Source organism: Papio anubis, chromosome 14 (genome assembly GCF_008728515.1).
Source record: "Papio anubis isolate 15944 chromosome 14, Panubis1.0, whole genome shotgun sequence".
Classification (NCBI taxonomy): Eukaryota; Metazoa; Chordata; class Mammalia; order Primates; family Cercopithecidae; genus Papio; species Papio anubis.
This window is the reverse complement of record NC_044989.1, coordinates 17,489,259-17,509,943: the sequence shown is the minus strand read 5'-3', so window position 1 is coordinate 17,509,943 and position 20,685 is coordinate 17,489,259. Positions and strand designations below refer to the sequence as shown.

Genomic DNA, 20,685 nt, shown 5'->3' with positions numbered 1-20,685 from the left:
ACCTGCTAAAGGTCCCCACCTTTTAATACTATCACATTGGACATTAAGGTTTAACATATGAATTTTGGAAGGACATATCCATACAAACCATAGCACCATCCCTGATTCCCACTGCGTTTTAGACACCTTTTAAAAATTATTATACCTTCTCTTTTTGCCTGTATTTTGATCATTTATGTATAGGCCTAGCTCCCTCCAGTACATTTTAAGCTTTTTTGAGAACAGAAACTGCACTTTGCCATCACAAGGTTATTATGAGGATTAAACACAATCACATGGGTTAAAAAAGAAAACAATGTTACTTGTGTTTAAATATGCAGCATTGAAAAAGAATGAAAAACATAAAAAAAAACATAAATGGGCAGTATTGCTGGGCACAGCGGCTCATGCCTGTAATCTCAGCACTTTGGAAGGCCGAGGTGGGAGGATCGCTTGAGAGCAGGAGTTTGAGGATAGCCTCAACAACAAAGTGAAACTCCTGTCTCTGCAAAATAAAAATTTTAAAATTAGCCAGACATGGTGGCATGTACCTGTAGTCCCAGCTACTCAGGAGGCTGAGGCAGGAGAATCACTACAGCCCAGGTGTTTGAGGCTGCAGTATGCTATGATTGCACCACTGCACTGAAGTCTGGGTGATAGAGCAAGACCTTGTCTCTAAATAAAGAAATCTGCAGCATCTTAGTCACCCTCTGCCACTTTGTTACTCCAAGGCCTAGCACTGAGCTAGCTACTCATATGGTTAGTAATCTGCAATGTCTAGATAATTAAAAGAACAAAAGGGCTCTTAAACGCATACCAAGGGAGCATGGAGCTGTCATGCTCCCAGCAAGTGTGATAGAATGGACATTGTTTGAGTATACCTAGCCGACAAAAGAGAATTCTGGCTTTCCCTGCTTAGTTCCTCCACCTTCCCTCCCTCAAGGAGAGGTCTAGTCCTGGGCAGGTTCTATGGCCTGAATGTGTCCCTGAAAATTTATATGTTGAAACACAATCACCAATATGATAGTATTAAGAGATGGGACATTTAGGAGATGATTAAACCAGAGGACTCTGCCCTAGTGAATGGGATTAATGTCTTATAAAAGAGGTTCACACAGCATTCATCCCTTTTTTACTTTCCGCCTTCTACCGTGTGAGGACACAGCAAAAACACCCTCATCAGACACTGAATGTCAGTGTCCTGATCTTGGACTTCCCAGCCTCCAGAACTGTGAGAAATAAATGTCTATTATTTATAAAATTACCCAGTCATGGGTATTTTGTTACAGCAGCAGGAAGGGCCTGAGACACCAGGTGTGGTGCAGAACAGAGCCAGTGAGGTACAGGTACCTAAGGAGAGGTGACAGGGGTGAATAACGAGAGTCATTCAGATAGAATGGGGAGAAATTGTTTGCAGAGCTCAGGAAAAAAGACATGGAGAAAAGCCTACTGCTAAAGACAGGGTTTCCTTTTATGAACATGTAAAGAAGCACAGTGTAAAAAGTAAAACAAAAGCTTGAGCCAGGTGCAGTGGCTCACGCCTGCAATCCCAGCACTTTGGAAGGCCAAGGCAGACTACTTGGAGTCAGGAGTTCAAGATCAGCCCAGCCAACATGGTGAAAGCCTGTCTCTACAAAAAAATACAAAAATTAGCCGGGCATGGTGGTATGCACCTATAATCTCAGCTGCTTGGGAGGCTGAGGCAGGAGAATCACTTGAACCCAGGAGGCAGAGGTTGTAGTGAACAAAGACTGAGCCATTGTACTCCAGCCTGAGCAATAGAGCAAGACTCTCTCAAAAAAAATTAAAAAGGAAAAACTCGAGTATTAATTGAGCCACGTGGGTCACAATCTTAATTGCTCATTGCATGCATGTTATTTCTTATAGCAGGTGCGTTAATGGGGACCCAGATTGATAAGCACTTGAGTTAGCCAGTGAGCGAGGGGCTTCTCTCAGGTTGAGAGTCAGCTTCCCCCCAGCTTGAAGGCTATTCACACTCCTCTTGCTCATAACCCTCCTTTCCCTGCTCCTCCAAACTCACTCTGTGCCTCAGCCAAACCAGCCTATGTGATGCCCCAAGCCCTGGAACCTTTTTGGACCTGGACACTCTTGCACATGCAGTTTCCTCAGTTGAGGATGCCCTTGGCTCCCTCAGGTGCCCAGAGGACTTCAAGAGCCTCCTTCTGTGTGAGGCTTTCCCTGAGTCCTACAGGGAGCATTGGTTCCTGTCGCATCTTTACCTGCGTCTCCCTTATTTGGCTGTGAGCATCTCATCTCTGCAACCCTTTATCCAGCACAGCACCATGCCAGGCCCACTGGCAGAGTCAAGGCTGAGATCTGACTCCATTTTCTTCCCTGTCCCCTGTTTCTGGTCTTGCAGCTCCTACCATCATCGTGTTTCTCTATTCTTTGTTGCAGTGATTGGGTCCTCAGCCCACTGCCTGACTCTCAGCAGTCCACAGAACATATCAGGCCTTTTGATGTTGGCTAAAATCCTTGGAACTTTAATTATTTAAATGGTATTCACTTTCTCTGTTAGGAAGTAAATTAAACATGCAGTAAAAGTAGAGATGGGGTCTCTTGGGGGATGCAAATTCTTGAATTGTGAAGGGGAATAAAATTCTGCTCAAGGGTTTCTATTTCCACCACACTACACTACATGAAGATGCTGATTATTTAACCTGTGCATACTAATTAGACTCAACATTCAGGAAGGTTCAATGCAAAGTCCTCCCTGAAGAACAGGCCCACGTTTATAATCGCAGCACTTTGAGAGGGTGAAGTGGAGGATCGCTTGAGCCCAGGAGTTCAAGACGAGCCCGAGCAACATAGTGGGATCCCATCTCTACAAAAATCAAAATTAAAAAATTGGCTAGGCACAGAGGCTCACGCCTGTAATCCCAGCACTTTGGGATGCCAAGGCAGGCAGATCCCTTGAGCCCAGGAGTTCAAGACCAGTCCGGGCAACATGGTGAAACCGCATCTCTACAAAAAATACAAAAATTAGCCAGGCATTGTGGCACTCACCTGTAGTCCCAGCTACTTGGGAGGCCGAGGTAGGAAAATCACTTGAGCCTAGGAAGTCAAGGCTGCAGTGAGCTGTGATCATGCCACTGCACTCCAGCCTGGGCAACAGAGTGAGAACTTGTCTTGTGAGAAACAAACTCACCTGTCCAAACCCAAAGAATGGACTTAGAGACCTGGAGAACAGCAAAGTGAGACTTTTAATGATGGTCTTGCAAGATCAGGTGTCTGATGAGCAGGCACACCCAGCACAGTTTCAACAAGCAATTTATCCCCTACCGCGCAGGTCCCTCCGCTGGTTCCTCATAGGCTGAGTACTATGGGGTCACAATCTTCCCAGATGTCACCTATTGATTGTTGCATAGTGGCTTTAGGTGGTTTGTTTGTTTGTTTTTTAGGGTTGTCTTGCTGCATTTTGTTGCAGACCACAATGCATTGCAATTCTAGTTAGCTTAGGGGCTTTTCAAGTATTTGACTTATGACCTAAGTAGCTGGGCAGACTGATAAGAACAGACAAAATGAGCTCTTTTGCAGGCTAGTAAACTTTTAAACTAAACTTTTTTTGGTTTGGGTAAGAGCAACTAATGGGGAGCAGAGAGGGGAAGAAGGGGGAAGTTGACAAGTAGGCATCAACTATTCAAGCAGGGGCCTTGTATATCCTGTTTCTTCTGTAGTTTGCTGACCTAAGCTGATTCAAGGCACTTTGTCTTGGAGATGGACCACTGTATATATTACTTCCTTCAGTGTCAAAAAAAGTAAAAATATATATTTTTTAAATAAAAACAATTAACCAGGTGTGATAGTGCACCTGTAGTCCCAGCTACTCAGGGGGACCTCTTGAACCCAGGAGGCCGAGGCTGCAGTGAGCCTTGATCGCGCCACTGCATTCCAGTTGGAGACAGAGTGAGACCCTGTGTATTAGTCTGTTCTCACGTTGCTAATAAAAACACACTCGAGACTGGGTAGTTTGTAAAGGAAAGAGGTTTAATTGACTCAGAGTTCCACATGGCTAGGGAGGCCTCACAATCATGGCAGAAGATGAAGGGAAAGAAAGCAAGATATGTCTTACATGGCAGCAGGCAAGAGGGCGTGTGCAGGGGAATTCCCCTTTATGAAACCATCAGAATTTGTGAGACAGAATTTGTGAGACTTATTCACTATCATAAAAACAGCACAGGAAAAACTCGCCCCCATGATTCAGTTACCTCCCACCAGTTCCCTCCCAGGACATGTGGGAATTATGGAAGCTACAATTCAAGATGAGATTTAGGTGGGGACAGAGCCAAACCATATCACCCTGTCTTGAAAGAAAGAAAAAGAAATGTACCATGGAGCACATTTCAAGGATGCCTTTCGGGGCAGAGTTTAGAGCACTTTTACGTTTTCCCAGGAAAATCCTGGGAACCAGATTAGAAGTTTAAAAACTTGGATTCTGGTGCCAGCTCTGTCATTTATTAATAGTTACGATATTAGGTCATGCTAAACCTTAATCTCCTCATCTGTAAAATGGTCATAGCAATCTCCATTTAACCTCATAAATAGTGAGGTATAGGTAAGAATTAAATAGGATAACATATGTGAAATACTTTGTAATCTCTAAACCAATATAAAGACACATCTGGTATAGACAGATCCAGACAGAATGAAAGAGTATTCATGTTCCATACCATGTGGGAAGGAAGTGTAAAGAGTATCACCTTTTAAAATATGCTCTCATTTATAGAAATCCTAATAAGGTGTTTGGACACCAAATACAAAGCTTCTTCAGATGAGACCATAGACTGGGGGGAAAGACAGACGTAGAAACTTTTTTGTTGTTTGTTTTGTTCACCGCTGCATTTCTGTTCCATAGACTCAATATTGTTAAAGAAATGGGTCAGGCATTATTCGAGCATGTTGGCATGTGCCTGTATTCCTAGTTATTCAGGGGACTGAGGCAGGAGGATTGCTTGAGCCCAGGAGTTCGAGGCTGCAGTGAGCTTTGATTGTACCACTGCACTCCAGCCTGAGCAACAGAGTGAAACCCCATCTCAAAAAAAAACCAAAAAACAAAAAACAAAAAAAAGGCAGACCTGGGCTCTGGGCTCTGGGCTCTGGACTCTGCACCCTATTATGTGACCCTGGGCAAGGTTACCTTCCAGCCTATTTATTTATTTATTTATTTATAAAATGGGCTAATATTAGCTATTGTGCAGCATTAGCTATCAAGATTAAAGCAGAAAACGTATATAGAGGCCTTGGCACTGAGCCTTGACACCTCAGATGACAATTCCACACTGCTGTTTACTGGGCTGGAAACAGCCCATGGCTGTGCTTTCTAAATATACTTCTCTCTCATCGGCTTCCTGACCTCCAGCCCTGCCAGGCTTCCCCACTTAATTTAATGAAAAGAAACACAAGTCAGTAGCATTCATGTGGAGAAGAACATAACTAACGGAGAGAAGGTCAATAGTTGGCAAACTCAAGAGACAAACAAATAATTGTCCTTTTTCTCCAGCGTTCTCAGAAGTTTTTCTGCTTTCTTCTTCCTCGGAATTCAAGGGTCTCTCTGAGACCAAAATATCAAGATCAAGACCTTCCAGGCTGCTCTAAGAAGGACACTGCTTCAGCTTCAATATTTTACTGGCAAGAGACAGACTGTCTCAGGTTCCTAGCAGGAGGGTGAAAGGAGTGAACCAGGCTCTGGTTCCTGTCCAGCCAGCATATGGGCTGAGCCCACAGCGTCAAGGCTCCTCCTGCAGCCTGGAGTGTGTAGGAATTGTCAGAGGAATCTAATGACACCCTAGTATAGGCACCTAGCATACTGAGCCATTGTAATAACCTTAGAAGCCCAAGTGCATTTGCATATGCATCTTCTTTTGCTGTTGCTTAAAAAAGCACCAATTTTAATGTAAGGGTAATTCTGTGGACTTGACAATTTGCAGAGAATTCCTCCACCCCTGATTTGGCCTCTCTCCCTTGCCTCTCTCCCAATTAGCTAGTGTGGCAGAAACTACAAGCAGAACAAAAAAACCTCAGCCCGGTGTGAATTGTGGAACACTTTATTGAACACAAATGAACAGAAGTCAGATTTCCTCTGCAGATTAAGAAAGACTCTAGGCGCCAGCGGAGGAAATGAAGAGAATTTCTGTGAAAATGTTCAGGGCGGAGGCAAGAATTCAAAGGGAAATAATTTAAAGGACAACACAAATAGTCCCTTCTGAAATGCTTCAGATGGTGAAAGATGAGGGCCCAGAGGGAGGGAAGCAGAGAAAAAGTGGAGAGGCCCCAAGGGTGAGCATTTGTTTAGAATGCTCTACCACTCCCAAGCCCTGTGCCTGCAGCATCATCAGAGTGAGCTAGAAAAGAAGGCGATGTGACTGAGGGAAGGAGCCTGAGGTCTGGAGTTAGAGCTGAACTCACTAGCTAACTAATCAGACATGTGCCCCTACCTGACCAAGTGGTTTTACATTGCTTAACTGGCCTGAACTTACTTCCTTGTCCTCGAAATATGAATAATGCCCATCTCCTAGGGTTGTTAGGAGAATTACATGAAATAATAATTGTAGAAGTACTGACCAGAGTAGGCACATGTGAACTGTGGTTCTGCAAGTCTTTCCCTGTCCAAGCACCAGAAATAACTTTTTTTTTCACAAAAATTATATTTGATAGAGTAAGACATTTAACCGGTGTTGACAAATATGTTGCCAGAGTAAACATATAATGGATTTGGACTAGGTGTTTACATTTGGATATCATTCATTATGAAGAAAATGGAAATAGAAAAAGGCAGTTATTCCCAAGTGTCTCACGTGTCCGTGTCTCACGTGTCCGTATGAAGAGAATCCACCAACAGGCTTTGTGTGAGGCTGCTTATTTCAACTGGGTGCAGGCGGGCTGAGTCCGAAAAAGGAGTCAGCAAAGGGTGGTGGGATTATCGTTAGTTCTTGTAGGTTTTGTGATAGGCGGTGGAGTTAGGAGCAATGTTTTGTGGGCAGGGGTTGGATCTCACAAAGTACATTCTCAAGGGTGGGGAGAATTACAAAGAACCTTCTTAAGGGTGGGGGAGATTATAAAGAACCCTCTTAAGGGTGGGGGAGATTACAAAGTACATTGATCAGTTAGGGTGGGACAGAAACAAATCACAATAGTGGAATGTCATCAGTTAAGGCTATCTTCACTTCTTTTGTGGATCTTCAGTTGATTCAGGCCATCTGGATGTATACACACCTGCAGGTCACAGGGGATATGATGACTCAGCTTGGGCTGAGAGGCCTGACACCAAATAACTCCCATGTTTGTGTTATATTTTGCTATGAAGGATAAGGAACACGAAAGCATGTTTGTAAACTGAATGATGGAATAGGAACAGAGACTCTAATGATGCAGTATAGTGATGGCTTAATGAAGAGGCACAGTGCTTTCAAAGATAATAGAAGATGACATCCAGAACACATGTATAGGAACTAATCATTGACATGGGAGAAAAGAATCAGAGCACAGATCACTGGATTTGTGGAGGGAGAAGATACCTTTGGTTTTGGATACCTTCGATTTGTTTTGGATAACTTCGGTTTGTTTTGGATAACTTCGGTTTGTTTTGGACACCTTTGGTTTGTTTAACAATGTTGTGAAAAATCATTAGCTAAGAGTGAAGTAGTGAGAAGAGAATAAAATATTTAAGAATAGAGAAAGTGATACAAGATAATCTCCTGAGGAGTGTGAGAGTGAGTGTACAGCTAACTATAGAACTAGAGTAAATTGCTGATCCAGCTACAAGTTCATCTGATTTTACAGAAGATGAAGTGAAATCATCCAACCTGCCCAGTTGGTCAATATGTCTAGCCATGCTTAGTCCCTGCCCCCACTTCAACTACAGAAAATGAGGCAAGAGAAGGTGAAAAAAATCTGAGAATACTTTTTTCCCTTTTCCAAAAGAAAGATTATGATAGACGATGGATGTATTATGTTTGCTACAGTTGCCACCATAAATTACCTCTCATTGGGTAGATTAAAACAAGAGAATTGTGTTCTTTCACAGTTCTGGAGGCAAGAAATATGAAGTCTAAGTATCAGCACAGCTATGAAGCCTCTAAGAATGAATCCTTCCTTGTCTCTTCTGGTTTTGGGTAGCCCCAGATTTTCCTTGGCTTGCAGCAGCATGAATCCAATCTCTTCCTTGGATTCTGTCATCACGTGGCTTTCTTCTCCCTTTATACAACTATGATCACAAGGTGAGGTCCCACAATAGGCCATCTGCAAGCTGAGGAGCAAGAAAGCCAGTCCAAGTCCCAACCTTAAAGAACTTGGAGTCCGATGTTCAAGGGCAGGAAGCATCCAGAACTGGAGAAAGATGCGAGCTGGGAGACGGAACCAGTCTCCACCAGAAATAACTTATTCCTAATCTTGAGCTTTGTGCAGGCCAGATGCTTTGAAACACTCCCTGGAAGAATGAGGGGCCTATTCCAGATATCCTCCTGATAAGGGAGGCGACTCCACTGGGGACTGGCAGGAGTCAAACACTCATATACAGCTGCCTATCCTGTACAGCAGTTGTGGCTGCAGCCTGGCAATCTGGGAAGGACTCAGTGGGAAAAGAGAGTAGAATGATAGATAACAGAGGCTAGGAAGGGGGTGTGGGTGAGATAAGGCTCTGCGCCACAGGACCCCTCCCAGGAAGCTGCCATCTTCTCCTGGTTTTGCACACACCTACCCTTCAGTGGGTCCCTTAGAAGTCCTGAGGGCATACCCAGCTAATAGGTGAGTCTGTGACATTAAGGGATATTTTGAGACTGAGGACAGGAAATACCTCCTAATTCATTCACAGTATTTGGTGCCCAGGACAACCAAAATTGCCCAAGCTATTTATAAACCATTGTTAATACTTGAGCTTGAAAAATCAAAGCCAAGAGCATTTGAGTCCCACTCATTTAAAAATGGTGAGGAAAATAGCATTTGAACCGAAAGTTGGTTTTTAGAACAGCTGGTTCTCCCTTACCCCAATACCCTCTTTCTCCAACACAAAAAACACAACCCATACATACACATGCATGAACACACAGGTGAACAAATACATGTATATGTGAACACACATACGCTCTCACATGAACACCTGTACATGCATGTGATAAAGTTCTTTGGAGAAAGTCTTCATATTGTTCAATGTTTTCTAGCTTTTTCTCTAAAACACCAAATATATGAGAAGCTGGTGAAAGTTTATATACATAGAATGACATCTTAGTGACTGTGCCTCACCACCACCCACCAATCCCTGATAACGAGCTACACAGAAATAAAATTTGATTCCTTCCACACACTACAGACAAAAATGAATTGCAGATATTTTGAAGAGACATAAATAAATAATAAAACTGCAAGAGTATTTGCAAAACATCCAGAGAACACTTGGACAGCCTTGGAACTGGGGAAAATTAAGCAAGGGGGAAAAACACATAAGCCATGAAACAAAAACCAAATTTGATCATATAAAAATGAAAAGCTTCAAAAAAAAAAAGATGCCATAATCAAGATCATAAGGCATCATCACCGGGCACAGTGGCTCACACATGTAATCCCAGCACTTTGGGAAGCCAAGGTTGGCAGATCACCTGAGGTCAGGAGTTCGAGACCAGCCTGACCAACATGGGGAAACCACATCTCTACTAAAAATACAAAATTAGCCGGGCGTGATGGCACATCCCTATAATCCCAGCTACTTGGGAGGCTGAGGCAGGAGAATTGCTTGAACCTGGGAGGCAGAGGTTGCAGTGAGTCGAGATCACGCCATTGCACTCCAGACTGGGCACCAAGAGCGAAACTCTGTCTCAAAAAAAAGAAAAAAAAAGACATCATCAAAACAAATACGGTGGAGGTCAATATGTTAAGTGAAATAGGCCAGGCACAGAAGGATATTGCATGTTCTCACTCAAATGTGAGAGCTAAAAAAAATTGATCTTACGGAGGTAGAGAGTAGAATGATAGCCTGGGCAACATGCTCTACAAAAAATACAAAAATTAGCCGGGCATGGAGCACATGCCTATAGTCCCAGCTACTCAGGAGGCAGAGGCAAGAGGATTGCTTGGGCCCAGGAATTTGAGGCTGCAGTGAGCTATCATTGCACCACTGCACTTCAGCCTGGGCAACAGAGTGAATAAAAAGGAAAAAGAGAGTAGAATGATAGGTAACAGAGGCTGGGAAGGGAGCGTGGATGGCGGGAGGGGTGGGTAGGGGATAAAGAAAGGTTGGTTAATGGGTATAAGCATAGAGTTAGATAAACAAATAAATTCTAGTGTGTGATAGCGGAGCAGGGTGACTATAATTAACAACAATGAATTGTATATTTCAAAATAGCTAGAAGCAAGGACTTGAAATGTTCCTGAAATGATAAATATTCAAGATGATGAATACTTAAATACCCTGACTAGATCTTTACACCATTATACATTCTATGCATGTAACAAAATATCAAATATACCCTGTAAATATGATTAATATGCATCAATAAAAAAGAAAAAAGAATGCAATATAAAAAGATTGGAAGGAAATATTATTCCAATACATAATATACAAAGAACTCTCTAACAAGAAGATAACACAATAGAAAAATGGCAAAGAACATAAACTGGGAAGTTTTAGAAGAGGAACCAAAATGAACAATGGTCACATGAAATAAAGATGCTCCACCTCAAATGAGAGACAGGAAAGTTAAAATCAACACATCAATGAACCATTTTTATCCACTAAAAATTCATAAAATTGATAACATCCAATGAAAATGTGGGGCAACTGATTCTGTCACATAATACTAGGAGGAGTATAAATAACTAGAAACTTTTATAAAAGTGACATAACAATATTTATTAAAATTTAAAATGTGCATACTCTGATCCAAGAATCCCATTTCTGGGAATTTTTCAAGCTAACGAACACATCAGTAAATAAAGCTAGTGTCTATAATCTTTGTTATAGCATTTTTGTCATTAAAAAAAACTGAAAACAACTTAAAAATCATTGAAAAGGTGACTTGCCTAAGAAATTTTACAGAATCTGTTCTATTGAACCTTGCTAGAACCTCTGTTTCCTGTTATACTTTTCTGATGTGTGACTCAGCAAGTCATACATCTGTTTTCCCATCTATAAAATGAAGGTAATAATGGTATTTACACCACAGATTTATTTGTGCTAACTTGGAAGAATTTGTACTATATATTGTTAAGTTAAAAAAGGAATTTTCAGGTTTTTTCCTTTAACATTTATATATGCTTATATTTATTTGTATATGTATCAGCAAAAAATGGACAAGTTATACATATTTGTATGTATCAGCAAAAAAAAAAAATGGGGAAGTAGTGAACACATCTACTGCTTTTGTAATTTATGTCACTAAAAAGAAAAGAAAATCACAAATAGAAAAAAGATGAAAGGACACATGTACAACAAATACTAATGGTTAATAACCATAGGTAGAAAAATTCAGCCTTAAAAAAACTCACTAGTTTTAAGAACCTCCTTAATTCAAAGCCCCCTTTTCAATGTCTTGTGCCATTCAAATGAGCTAAACTGTGGGTGCTACAGATGCTCACCCTAAGACAAGGCACCATGAAGAGTGGGTGTGTGTGATGGGTGCATGTGGGGGATCTGGGGTTACGGGGAGGCAGATGGATAGCAGGGGAAGATGGAGAAGCAAATGCCTTTGGAGGGTTCAGAGACTGTTGAGTTCTAACACTGACCCTTTTACTTTTTCTTTATGGGATTCAAATCACTTTTTTTTTTTTTTTCTGAGACCATCTCTTTATTTGACAAACAAGTAAGCAAAAGGACTAAATAAGGTCCTGTTCATACCAGGCCCAGGACAAAGGACAGGGAGCCCCTGCCCACCCAGCCCTGCTTCAGGCCCACCCTGAGGTGCTGTCTCCTCCTCCTCCTCCTTCCTGTACCCTCCTTCCCTGTCACACAAGTTGTCCGCGTATGAAGAGGAGGCTCTGTCCTTTGGGATCTTCACTGTCTTAACTTAGCCTGTCTGCCTGTGACTTTCCATTTATCATGACACCAGTGCCTTCTGCATTTAAGTGATTTTGGTCCCTGCAAGAGCATGTTTTCAGTCAAACACAAACACACACACATACACACACAAAATGAAACAGGAGCACTAAAGCCCTTTACTTGGCACAAATCTTTCTAAATAAGATTCCAGATATCACACTGGATCCTATACAAACTACAGGTTTTGTTAGCAACAGAAGGAAAGCTCTCAACACCAAAATGGCAGGAGATTAACTGTAACACTTTTACATTATTGAAAAAATGCATTTAAAATCACTGACCCTTTAAAATACCTTGAACAGACAGAGAAGGGCAAAATAATTTGTCTCTTTGCAAAGGATGAGCCTCCCAGAGATGGTGGAAAAAAACTGGAGGTGAAAGTCTCTGCTCATCTGGCAGGTAAGTGTTCCGGTGGCTCCAACAGGTCAGATGTGAATTCCCTTAGTGTTTTGCAGATCACAAGATTACCACGCTTACTACATAAAAATCACTCCACGCCAATCATTGTTCAATAAGATATCCAGGTCTTCAAAGCTCCTCTACTCCTGCCCGGGAGGGTGGAACCGGTCAGTTTCCCCGGACGGAGCTCATGCGCTCTGGGCTCTGGGCTCTCTGCCGCGGTTGAGGAGGTCTGTGAGTTCCCCGATGTACTTGATGGTGTACTTGAGTGTCTGGATCTTGGTGAGCGGCTGGCCTCTCTGGCTGTAGACAGGTGGCAGGTAATTCCGGAGGGTGTGCAGGGCATCTGCTAAGGTCCTCATCCTGAGCTTCTCCCTCTCGCTGGCTTTCCGCCTCCGCTGGACAGACATCCTGACTTTGGTGCCCTTCTGGGCCTTGGGGCCACCACCACCCTGGAGGTAGGCGGGCTGGAAAGCTAACATATTGTAGTCCACCTCTACCAGGCCACTGGCCCCACCAACACTGCAGCCATCGCTGCCCCCACTGCTGGCCCCGCCATGCTCACAGGGCAGACCAGTCACAACTGGACAGGGAGAAGAAGAATAGGATTCCAGCGATGGAGCCGGGGAAAGGCTCTGAGATGGGGAGGCCTGGTTCAGCTCAAAGGGCCCTGCCCTGTCCTTCCAGTCCCAGGAAGACAGCAGACCAGGGCTGTCAGAGGAGCCCAAGCCATCCTCGAGACTGAGGAAAGTCTCGCGCAGGTTGTCCATGCCTGCGAGACAGCTGCAGAAGGAATGGCTCCCTGGCAAGTGAGAAAGAAAGTTCTGCCGCCTGGCCAGGGAAGAGCTCTCTTTTATGATGGTGGGGGAGAAGTGATGAAGTGGGAAAGAGGGCCGTGTAAAGAGAGTTCAAAGGAAAAACCAAAGACCAAGATGGAAAATGAACTCTTCAGGTGTCATTTTCTCCTCATTGATAATTAGCATCTTCCAGCTAAAATGTCTTTAAACAGAAAGGCCTCCAAGAGAAGAAAAAAGGAATTATCTTGTTGTAACTAAACCAATTAAGGCTGCATAACTAGACTTAGCATTGTGCTGTGGAACTCATTAATGAGGGAGCCAAAGAAAACAAACCTGGGGCATCCGCAGCAAGGAGGGGGTGGCTGAGGACCCTGGTGGAGAATAGCAAAGTGACCCGAGAGGGCCTCCATCCCCTCCACCAGGACCTGCTAGATATTTCAGCACAGATGGGCTGTGTTGTTGGAGACGCAGCATGGTCTAGGGACAAGGTAACCCCTCTGAGCTTTGATTCCCTAATGTGTCCAACACAGACAACCACAGCTTTTATTTCCTAGGGTTGCTGGGGGTGCCACACACATGAGGTACCCAGTGGATGCCACCTTAGTAAATTTCCCTGGGTCATATAGAGTGCAGACATGGCCCCAACATGCCTACACTCTGACGAAGGCCAGCAACTCCGGTAAACCTACAGCCTTAAAGAGCAGGAAACATCCTACCAGAAGCATAAAACCCTTGCTGTTAGTGAGAAGATTTGGATTCCCCATAGCAAACAGATACCAGGAAACAGAAAACTCCTTTAAGCCAGGGAGTTTGCAGAATACCTGGCATTTAGCCTAGGGAAAGTCTTTTTTAAAAAACCCAGCTGCACCTTGTTTTTTGAAATGAGTCACACCTTGCTTTTTGAAATGTATGGGGGAAGTGTGAAATTAACTAGGGAGCCTCTTTTCCCCACCACAGCTCCAAATGCCACTGAATGTGTTAAGTTGGATGGTTGTGCTAGTTCGCTTCACTTCCTATATGCTCTGCTAGACCCTGGATTTTGGAAAAGGGATCTCAGATTCCCCATTTGTCCCATGAACTTAATTTATTTTCCAGGTGACTAATTCTCCAAATTAGTGTTAGCATCAAGTCACAGTGAGTTAAATTGTAGAGTAATATTAACATTTCCTTTAACGTGTTATTTAAGTCCCTTTGCAATTATTGAAAATAAATGTCAACGGCCTAGTTAGAACATTTATGATATTTTTTAATTAGCAAGGCTCAAGGAAGAAAAATCTCTAGTAGGTAATCTGTAGAAGAATGCTCTTAATTTTACCGTTTACTAAAGAACCCTAAGCCAGATCTTGAAAAATAATAATATTAATGATTGTAATAAATTTAACAAATGACTGTTGCTCCTTTTTCTTCTCTCTTCTCTCTTCCAATTCTTGTTGAGAAACCCAGAATCTGCTGATACTATGCCAGGAATTTTATATATTTTTAAATTTTTCTTATTGCAATAGCTTTTGGGGTAAAATGTTTTTGGTTACACGTTGTATAGTGTTGTATAGTGGTGAAATCTGAGATTTTAGTGCTCATGTCACCTGAGTAGCATACATTGTACCCAATATGTAGCTTTTCTATCCCCCACTCCCCTCTCACCCTCCCGCTTCTGAGTCTCCAAAATCTATTGTACCACTCTACATGCCTTTGCATACCCATAGCTTAGCTCTTATTTGTAAGTAAGAATATATGGTATTTGATTCTTCCATTCCAGAGTAACTTCACTTAGAATAACAGCCTCTAGCTTCATCCAAATTGCTGTAAAAGACGTTATTTCATTGTTGTTGTTTTTTTTTTTTATGGCTGAGTAGTATTCCATAGTGTATATATACCACATTTTCTTTATCCACTCGTTGGTTGATGGGCACTTAGTTGGTTCCGTATCTTTGCAATTGTGAATTGTGTTGAAGTAAACATATGCATGTAGGTGTCTTTTTGATAGAATGACTTCTTTTCCTTTGGATAGATACCCAGTAGTAGGATTGCTGGATCAAATGGTAGGTCTGCTTTTAGTTCTTTAAGAAATCTCCATCCTGTTTTTCACAGAGGTTGTGCTAATTTTCATTCCCACCAGCAGCGTATAAGTGTTCCCTTTTCACTGCATCCATCCAACGTTTGTTGTTTTTTGACTTCGTTTATTACAAACCTATTCTGGCTGGGGTATGGCAGTATCTCGTTGTGGTTTCAGTTTGCATTTCCCTGATAACTAGATGTTGAGCATTTTTTCATGTTTGTTGGACATTTGGATATCTTCTTTTGAGAAATATCTGTTCATGTCATTTGCCCACTTTCTGAGGAAATCTTTTTTTTCTTGCTGATTTGTTTGAGCTCAAGGAACTTATATGATTAAGCTTCATTTTTTTAAAAGACGCAAAAAAAGAGACCAACATGTTATGGATGAAAATACTGACACTCTCAGATGTGAAGAAACTCAGTTAAGATTTCCCTGGTAGGAAGTGGTAGAGTCACTAGGGAGTGGTAGAGCAAAGACTCCTTCTCAGACCCCAAAGCTCACTTTCTTTTTTTAAAATCTATTTTCACTCTTTCATGGGTTGTGGTAGAGGCGGGTGGCCTCAATGTGACTCAGAGAGGGGACTCCCAGGGGACACAAGGCAGCTGTGTGGGCTGCTGCCATGACAGGCTCTCAGTCCTTGTGGTCTAACTTCACAGTTTTCCATGTAACACTGCTTCTGCTCTCAGACTCCATAACTCTTTTTCCCCTTTCCTACAGCTTCTTTCTACAACTGTTAATTTCTTGAACTTCCATTTTTAGAAATTTCATTTCCTAAATGAGACAATATCTGTCAAATCCTTAGTGCACTGTAGACACTTAATAAATGTAGTTCTTGTCATTATTGTTATTGACTGTGTGTTGTCAAACCCACCAGCAAGAGAATGACTTACTGAGCTGTGACTCTTCTGCTCCTGACCACAGTTTCCCAGCCTTGTTGGCCCCTGAAACTATTCTTGGAGAAAAGAAGCTGCCTGGTTCCCATGTTTCTTGATGTACACTCTCTCTTTGGTAAGAAATAAAGCAGAACCAGACTTGCATCTATCTGAGAAGCATTCTGTGCTCAATCTGAGGGAAATAAAGGTCAAGGACAATGTAACACTGCAGTATAGACATTTGAAGGCTATAGTTAGGCTGGTGCTTTTCTGTCTCCAGTTTGAACAAAGCAACAGAACACTGGACAAGGCTAGACCAGACAGGCGAAATTTTTACTGGACCAAGTAATATCTGGCTGACAGCATGGTGTTGTGGAAAGATGAGACAGAACTTGCCTCCTTTAGAGGAACTGGCTCACCCCTCATGGCCTTAGTATTGTAGTGTGTAAAAGGAGATAATAACACTTATCCTGTGTTGTTGTTCTCCTCTACCTCCTCCTCCTCCTCCTCCTCCTCCTTCTTCTTTTGACACGGGACCCAGGCTGGAGTGAAGTGGCACCATCTAGGCTCACTGCAACCTCTGCCTCCCAGGTTCAAGTGATTCTCATGCCTTAGTCTCCCAAGTAGCTGGAACTACAAGTGTGTGCCACCATGCTCAGCTAGTTTTTGTATTTTTAGTAGAGACAGGGTTTTACCACATTGGCCAGGCTGGTCTTAAAACTCATGGCCTCAAGTGATCTCCCCACCTCCACCTCCCAAAGTGCTGGGATTATAGTGAGCCATTGTGCCCAGCCTGTTCTGTCTTTTTTATCAAGAGTATTCATCACATGAGAAGGGTGTACCAAGGGATCATTAAACTCTACAGAATGCCATGAAACATGTTACTACCATGTGAATATGCTTGGTTAAAAGAGCACTGTACCAGCATGAAGGCATTTGGAGATATCATTGAGTCCATCGTTTCTTTAAATCTGCATTCTACAGATGGTCAATGACTTGCTCAATGTCATACCCAAAGGCTGTGGCAGAGATGGAAAGAGAAAGCCAAAGTTGCCTGACTCCCATATCTGTCCTTTTTCTTCCTTTGAAACTAATAGGATTAAGTGCAAAGCATTCATATCAGGCAGACTACATATTTCCCACATTACTGATTTATTAGGATAAATATTTTACTTCAAATATCATTCAAGCAACAGACATTTATAAGCTATGGTGACTATGACTGTGACAGATTGAAAAGAAGCCCCCAACCTTGAGGCCCACTCTCAAGAGACCTTGAAAAATGTTCAGGTCCTATTTTCCAAAGTGTAAGACAAAGGTACAGGTTGTTTCATCTCTCAAATCCCAGGCCTTCATGTTGACCTCTTTATTGTAGCTACACCCACTAAGGAGGATCCCAGATTTGCCATACATATTAATAAGTGGTCTGTGTCTAATTTTCAGAATGATGAGCTTCTGAGGGAATGCTGGTCTTGTTCCTGACAACAGTCAGGACAACTGGGCATTTCACACTGGCCTCAGAGGATTGTAAACTCTACATCTAAGAGCCAGGAAGCTTTTCTGAGGTAGAGCCACTTCCAGGAAATTGGCAAATAGTCCTCAAAGGATAGACAGAAAACGGAAATCAAGAGGCTGATGGAACTCCTTAAGCTGCAGTCACCAGTGTTTCCATGCCATCGCCAGCCCATACAGCTCCTCTGTGCAAATTACAAAACAACCAAGCTCAGGCTTGTTTCTGCGCTGCTTGCCTCTTCAGCCCACAGCTTTGTGCAGGGTGTGCCCTCCTCAAGCATTGGCCCTGGGAGCCCCTGTGATGTGCCTCCTCTGAAATGTTAGCATTTTTAGTACTTTGGTGGCTGTTCGAACATCAGTGAACAGATACAACAAGGGGGTAGTGGCAAGAGTGCAGCAACAGGAGCCAGATTAAACCTGTCAAATCTTACATTTCCTCCTGCGTTATTGTGACCCGGGACACATGAATCAATCTTGCTTAGCTTCAGCGTCATCTTCATCTGTGCAATTGAAATACTAATACTTGCCTTATAGAGTACATGCTTTTAGCCAGTTTACACATTGTAAACTGTAAGTGTGGTAACTAATGTTGCTGTAATTATTAATCTTGTGCTTGGGCAGGGCACTGTAGCTCATGCCTGTAATGCCAGCACTTTGGGAGGCCAAGGTGGGTGGATCACGAGGTCAGGAGATCGAGAGCATCCTGACCAACATGGTGAAAGCCCGTCTCTACTAAAAATACAAAAATTAGCTGTGTGTGGTGGCACGTGCCTGTAATCCCAGCTACTTGGGAGGCAGAGGCAGTAGAATCGCTTGAACCCGGGAGGTGGAGATTGCAGTGAGCCGAGATCGCGCCACTGTACTCCAGCCTGGTGACAGAGCGAGAGACCATCTCAAAAAAAAAAAATCTTGTGCTAGGTAAATTATTGGTTCCTTGAGTCAAGAGAAGTTAGAGCTACAATACAAATAGCCACAAAGATATCACTACCACTTTCTCTTGGCCTCAAGTCCCCCCTGCTTAGAAACCAAAAACCCCTCCCTTCAAATGTAATCTTTCTTTTTTAATGGAACCAGAGTAGTGGCGTACCCAGGATGGGTGGTGGGAGCCTTCAGCCTCTGGTGTAGGCAATAAAGGGAGGTATCATCTATATATAATTTTAAAACAGTGATAATGCTTGGCTAAAAGTTGGTCTTTATCTTATTATAACCATGTAGTGGCAATTCTAAACAATGACAATAATATAATGACTCCTCTTTAGGGAAGCCCACTCCCACCAACACCCCCATCCTTGGTGCACCACTGCCAAAGAGAACTTGGAATTCAGTCTAGACGTTTGGAACTGTCACTCAAGGCACCCAAATCTTCTACTTTACTACGGAAATTTGAGTGAGTTATTCAACCTTTGCAGACCTCAGTTTCCTTGTGTGAAAATTAGGAATCCTATATATCGTGTTGCTATGACATTTTTAAAAATTAAAAAATTGAGACTTGACTTTGGAAAGTATAAAAGAGTATAGAGATATGTTTTGATATTACCAAGATTAACAAAAATACTTTCATCAATGCAATTATCTGCTCCAAACCCAGCCATTGCCATGATATATGACACCAGGTAAATCAGCATGGAAGGTGGTTCTTGCTCCTTTAAAAGCCTGTCTCATGAGAAGTAGCACTGTCTCAGACCTTTGAGAAGCATCAAGGTTGAGGGTCTATTTTTCTTGTGATCTCCTGGATCCCTGTTCTACATGAGGCAGTTTGAATGGGCTATTTGTTCGAGTTAGAGGGAGGACTCCAGTGAATTCCAACCCCTAATAATGCCTCAGAAAAGCCTTCCATAGATAAGAATTTGGTCAATAAACTAAGAAATCTAATCCTGGAGTCTAATTAAAACGAGGGTGAACCTTTATTGCATCCCTGCCATATGCTGAGAACCAAACTTTTCTCTTTCAGGTTTGTTAATCTTAATTTTCACAGCAATTTTGAAAGATAGAGGTTCTAATCCACACCCTAAAGATGAAGAAATTTGTGTTCAGAAAGGTACCCAGCAGACACAGCAAGAGGATGGGAAAAGTAGAATGCGATCTAAATCTGTATGAATTCCAAATCCCCACTGTACTACCTAATTATAATTTCAAATTCCACTCTACTACACTATTCCCCAAAAACAGCTTCACACAGGTAATGTAATCACTGGGAATAGGTACAAGATGCAAGGTTTGGTTCAAATCCTTTCTCTTCCATGAAGCTTTCCCTGTCTGCCTCAACCCTTGGAATTTCCCACTTCTCTGATCAATAGCACTTAGATTTGGCACCATTCGTTTGCCATTAATATTTACCACCTGATATTCTGGTTCTCTGTTCACGTGGATATGACTTATTTCCCTCAGCTATGTTGAAACTTCTTTGAAGATATAGATAATGGCTTTTCTATCTCTTAGCATGGTGCCAGGAGCTCAGAAGATGACTGGTCCTTTGGTCTTTGGGCTTTTATTTGGCGCACGCTGGGTGCCAAATACTGTACTGGGTGCTGAGGACAGAAGATCAAATTAAAAAGCATTTGTCTTCAAGTTGCTCAGGGTATTGAAGGTGGTAATAGAGAAATAAACTACTTATGAAACACTGTCAAAAATGCTTTGATAAATTTAACTGTAGGGCACAATCTGCACAACTGTATGTGACAGCCTTGGGAGCCCTCTGTAACTTGTCTCTTTTGCAATGTTAGCAGTTTAGTACTTCACTCGTTGTCCAGACATTAGTGGATGCATAAAAAGTGATATTGGTGACAAGAGGACAACCTTGGGGGTCAAATCTTACAAACACTTAACATACAAACCAGGCACTCAGTGGAAGTCCACTAAAGTGAATCTGGAAGGCTTTCTGAAAGACATGACTCCTAGTCTTTGTTTGTTTGTTTGTTTGTTTTGAGACAGAGTCTTGCTCTGTCACCCAGTCTAGAGTGCAGTGCAGTGGCATATAGTGGCGTGATCACGGGTCACTGCAGCCTCAACCTCCTGGGCTCAAGT

General features: G+C 42.5%; 1 protein-coding gene across 1 annotated transcript; it reads right to left on the bottom strand.

Moving 5' to 3' along the window:
* Nucleotides 1–11,869: 11,869 nt before the first annotated feature.
* MSGN1 (mesogenin 1) lies at nucleotides 11,870–15,100 on the bottom strand. Its single transcript, XM_021925292.2, has one exon. The coding sequence runs from the start codon at nucleotides 13,192–13,194 to the stop codon at nucleotides 12,613–12,615; it is 582 nt and encodes a 193-aa protein (XP_021780984.1). The 5' UTR covers nucleotides 13,195–15,100; the 3' UTR covers nucleotides 11,870–12,612.
* Nucleotides 15,101–20,685: the final 5,585 nt, after the last annotated feature.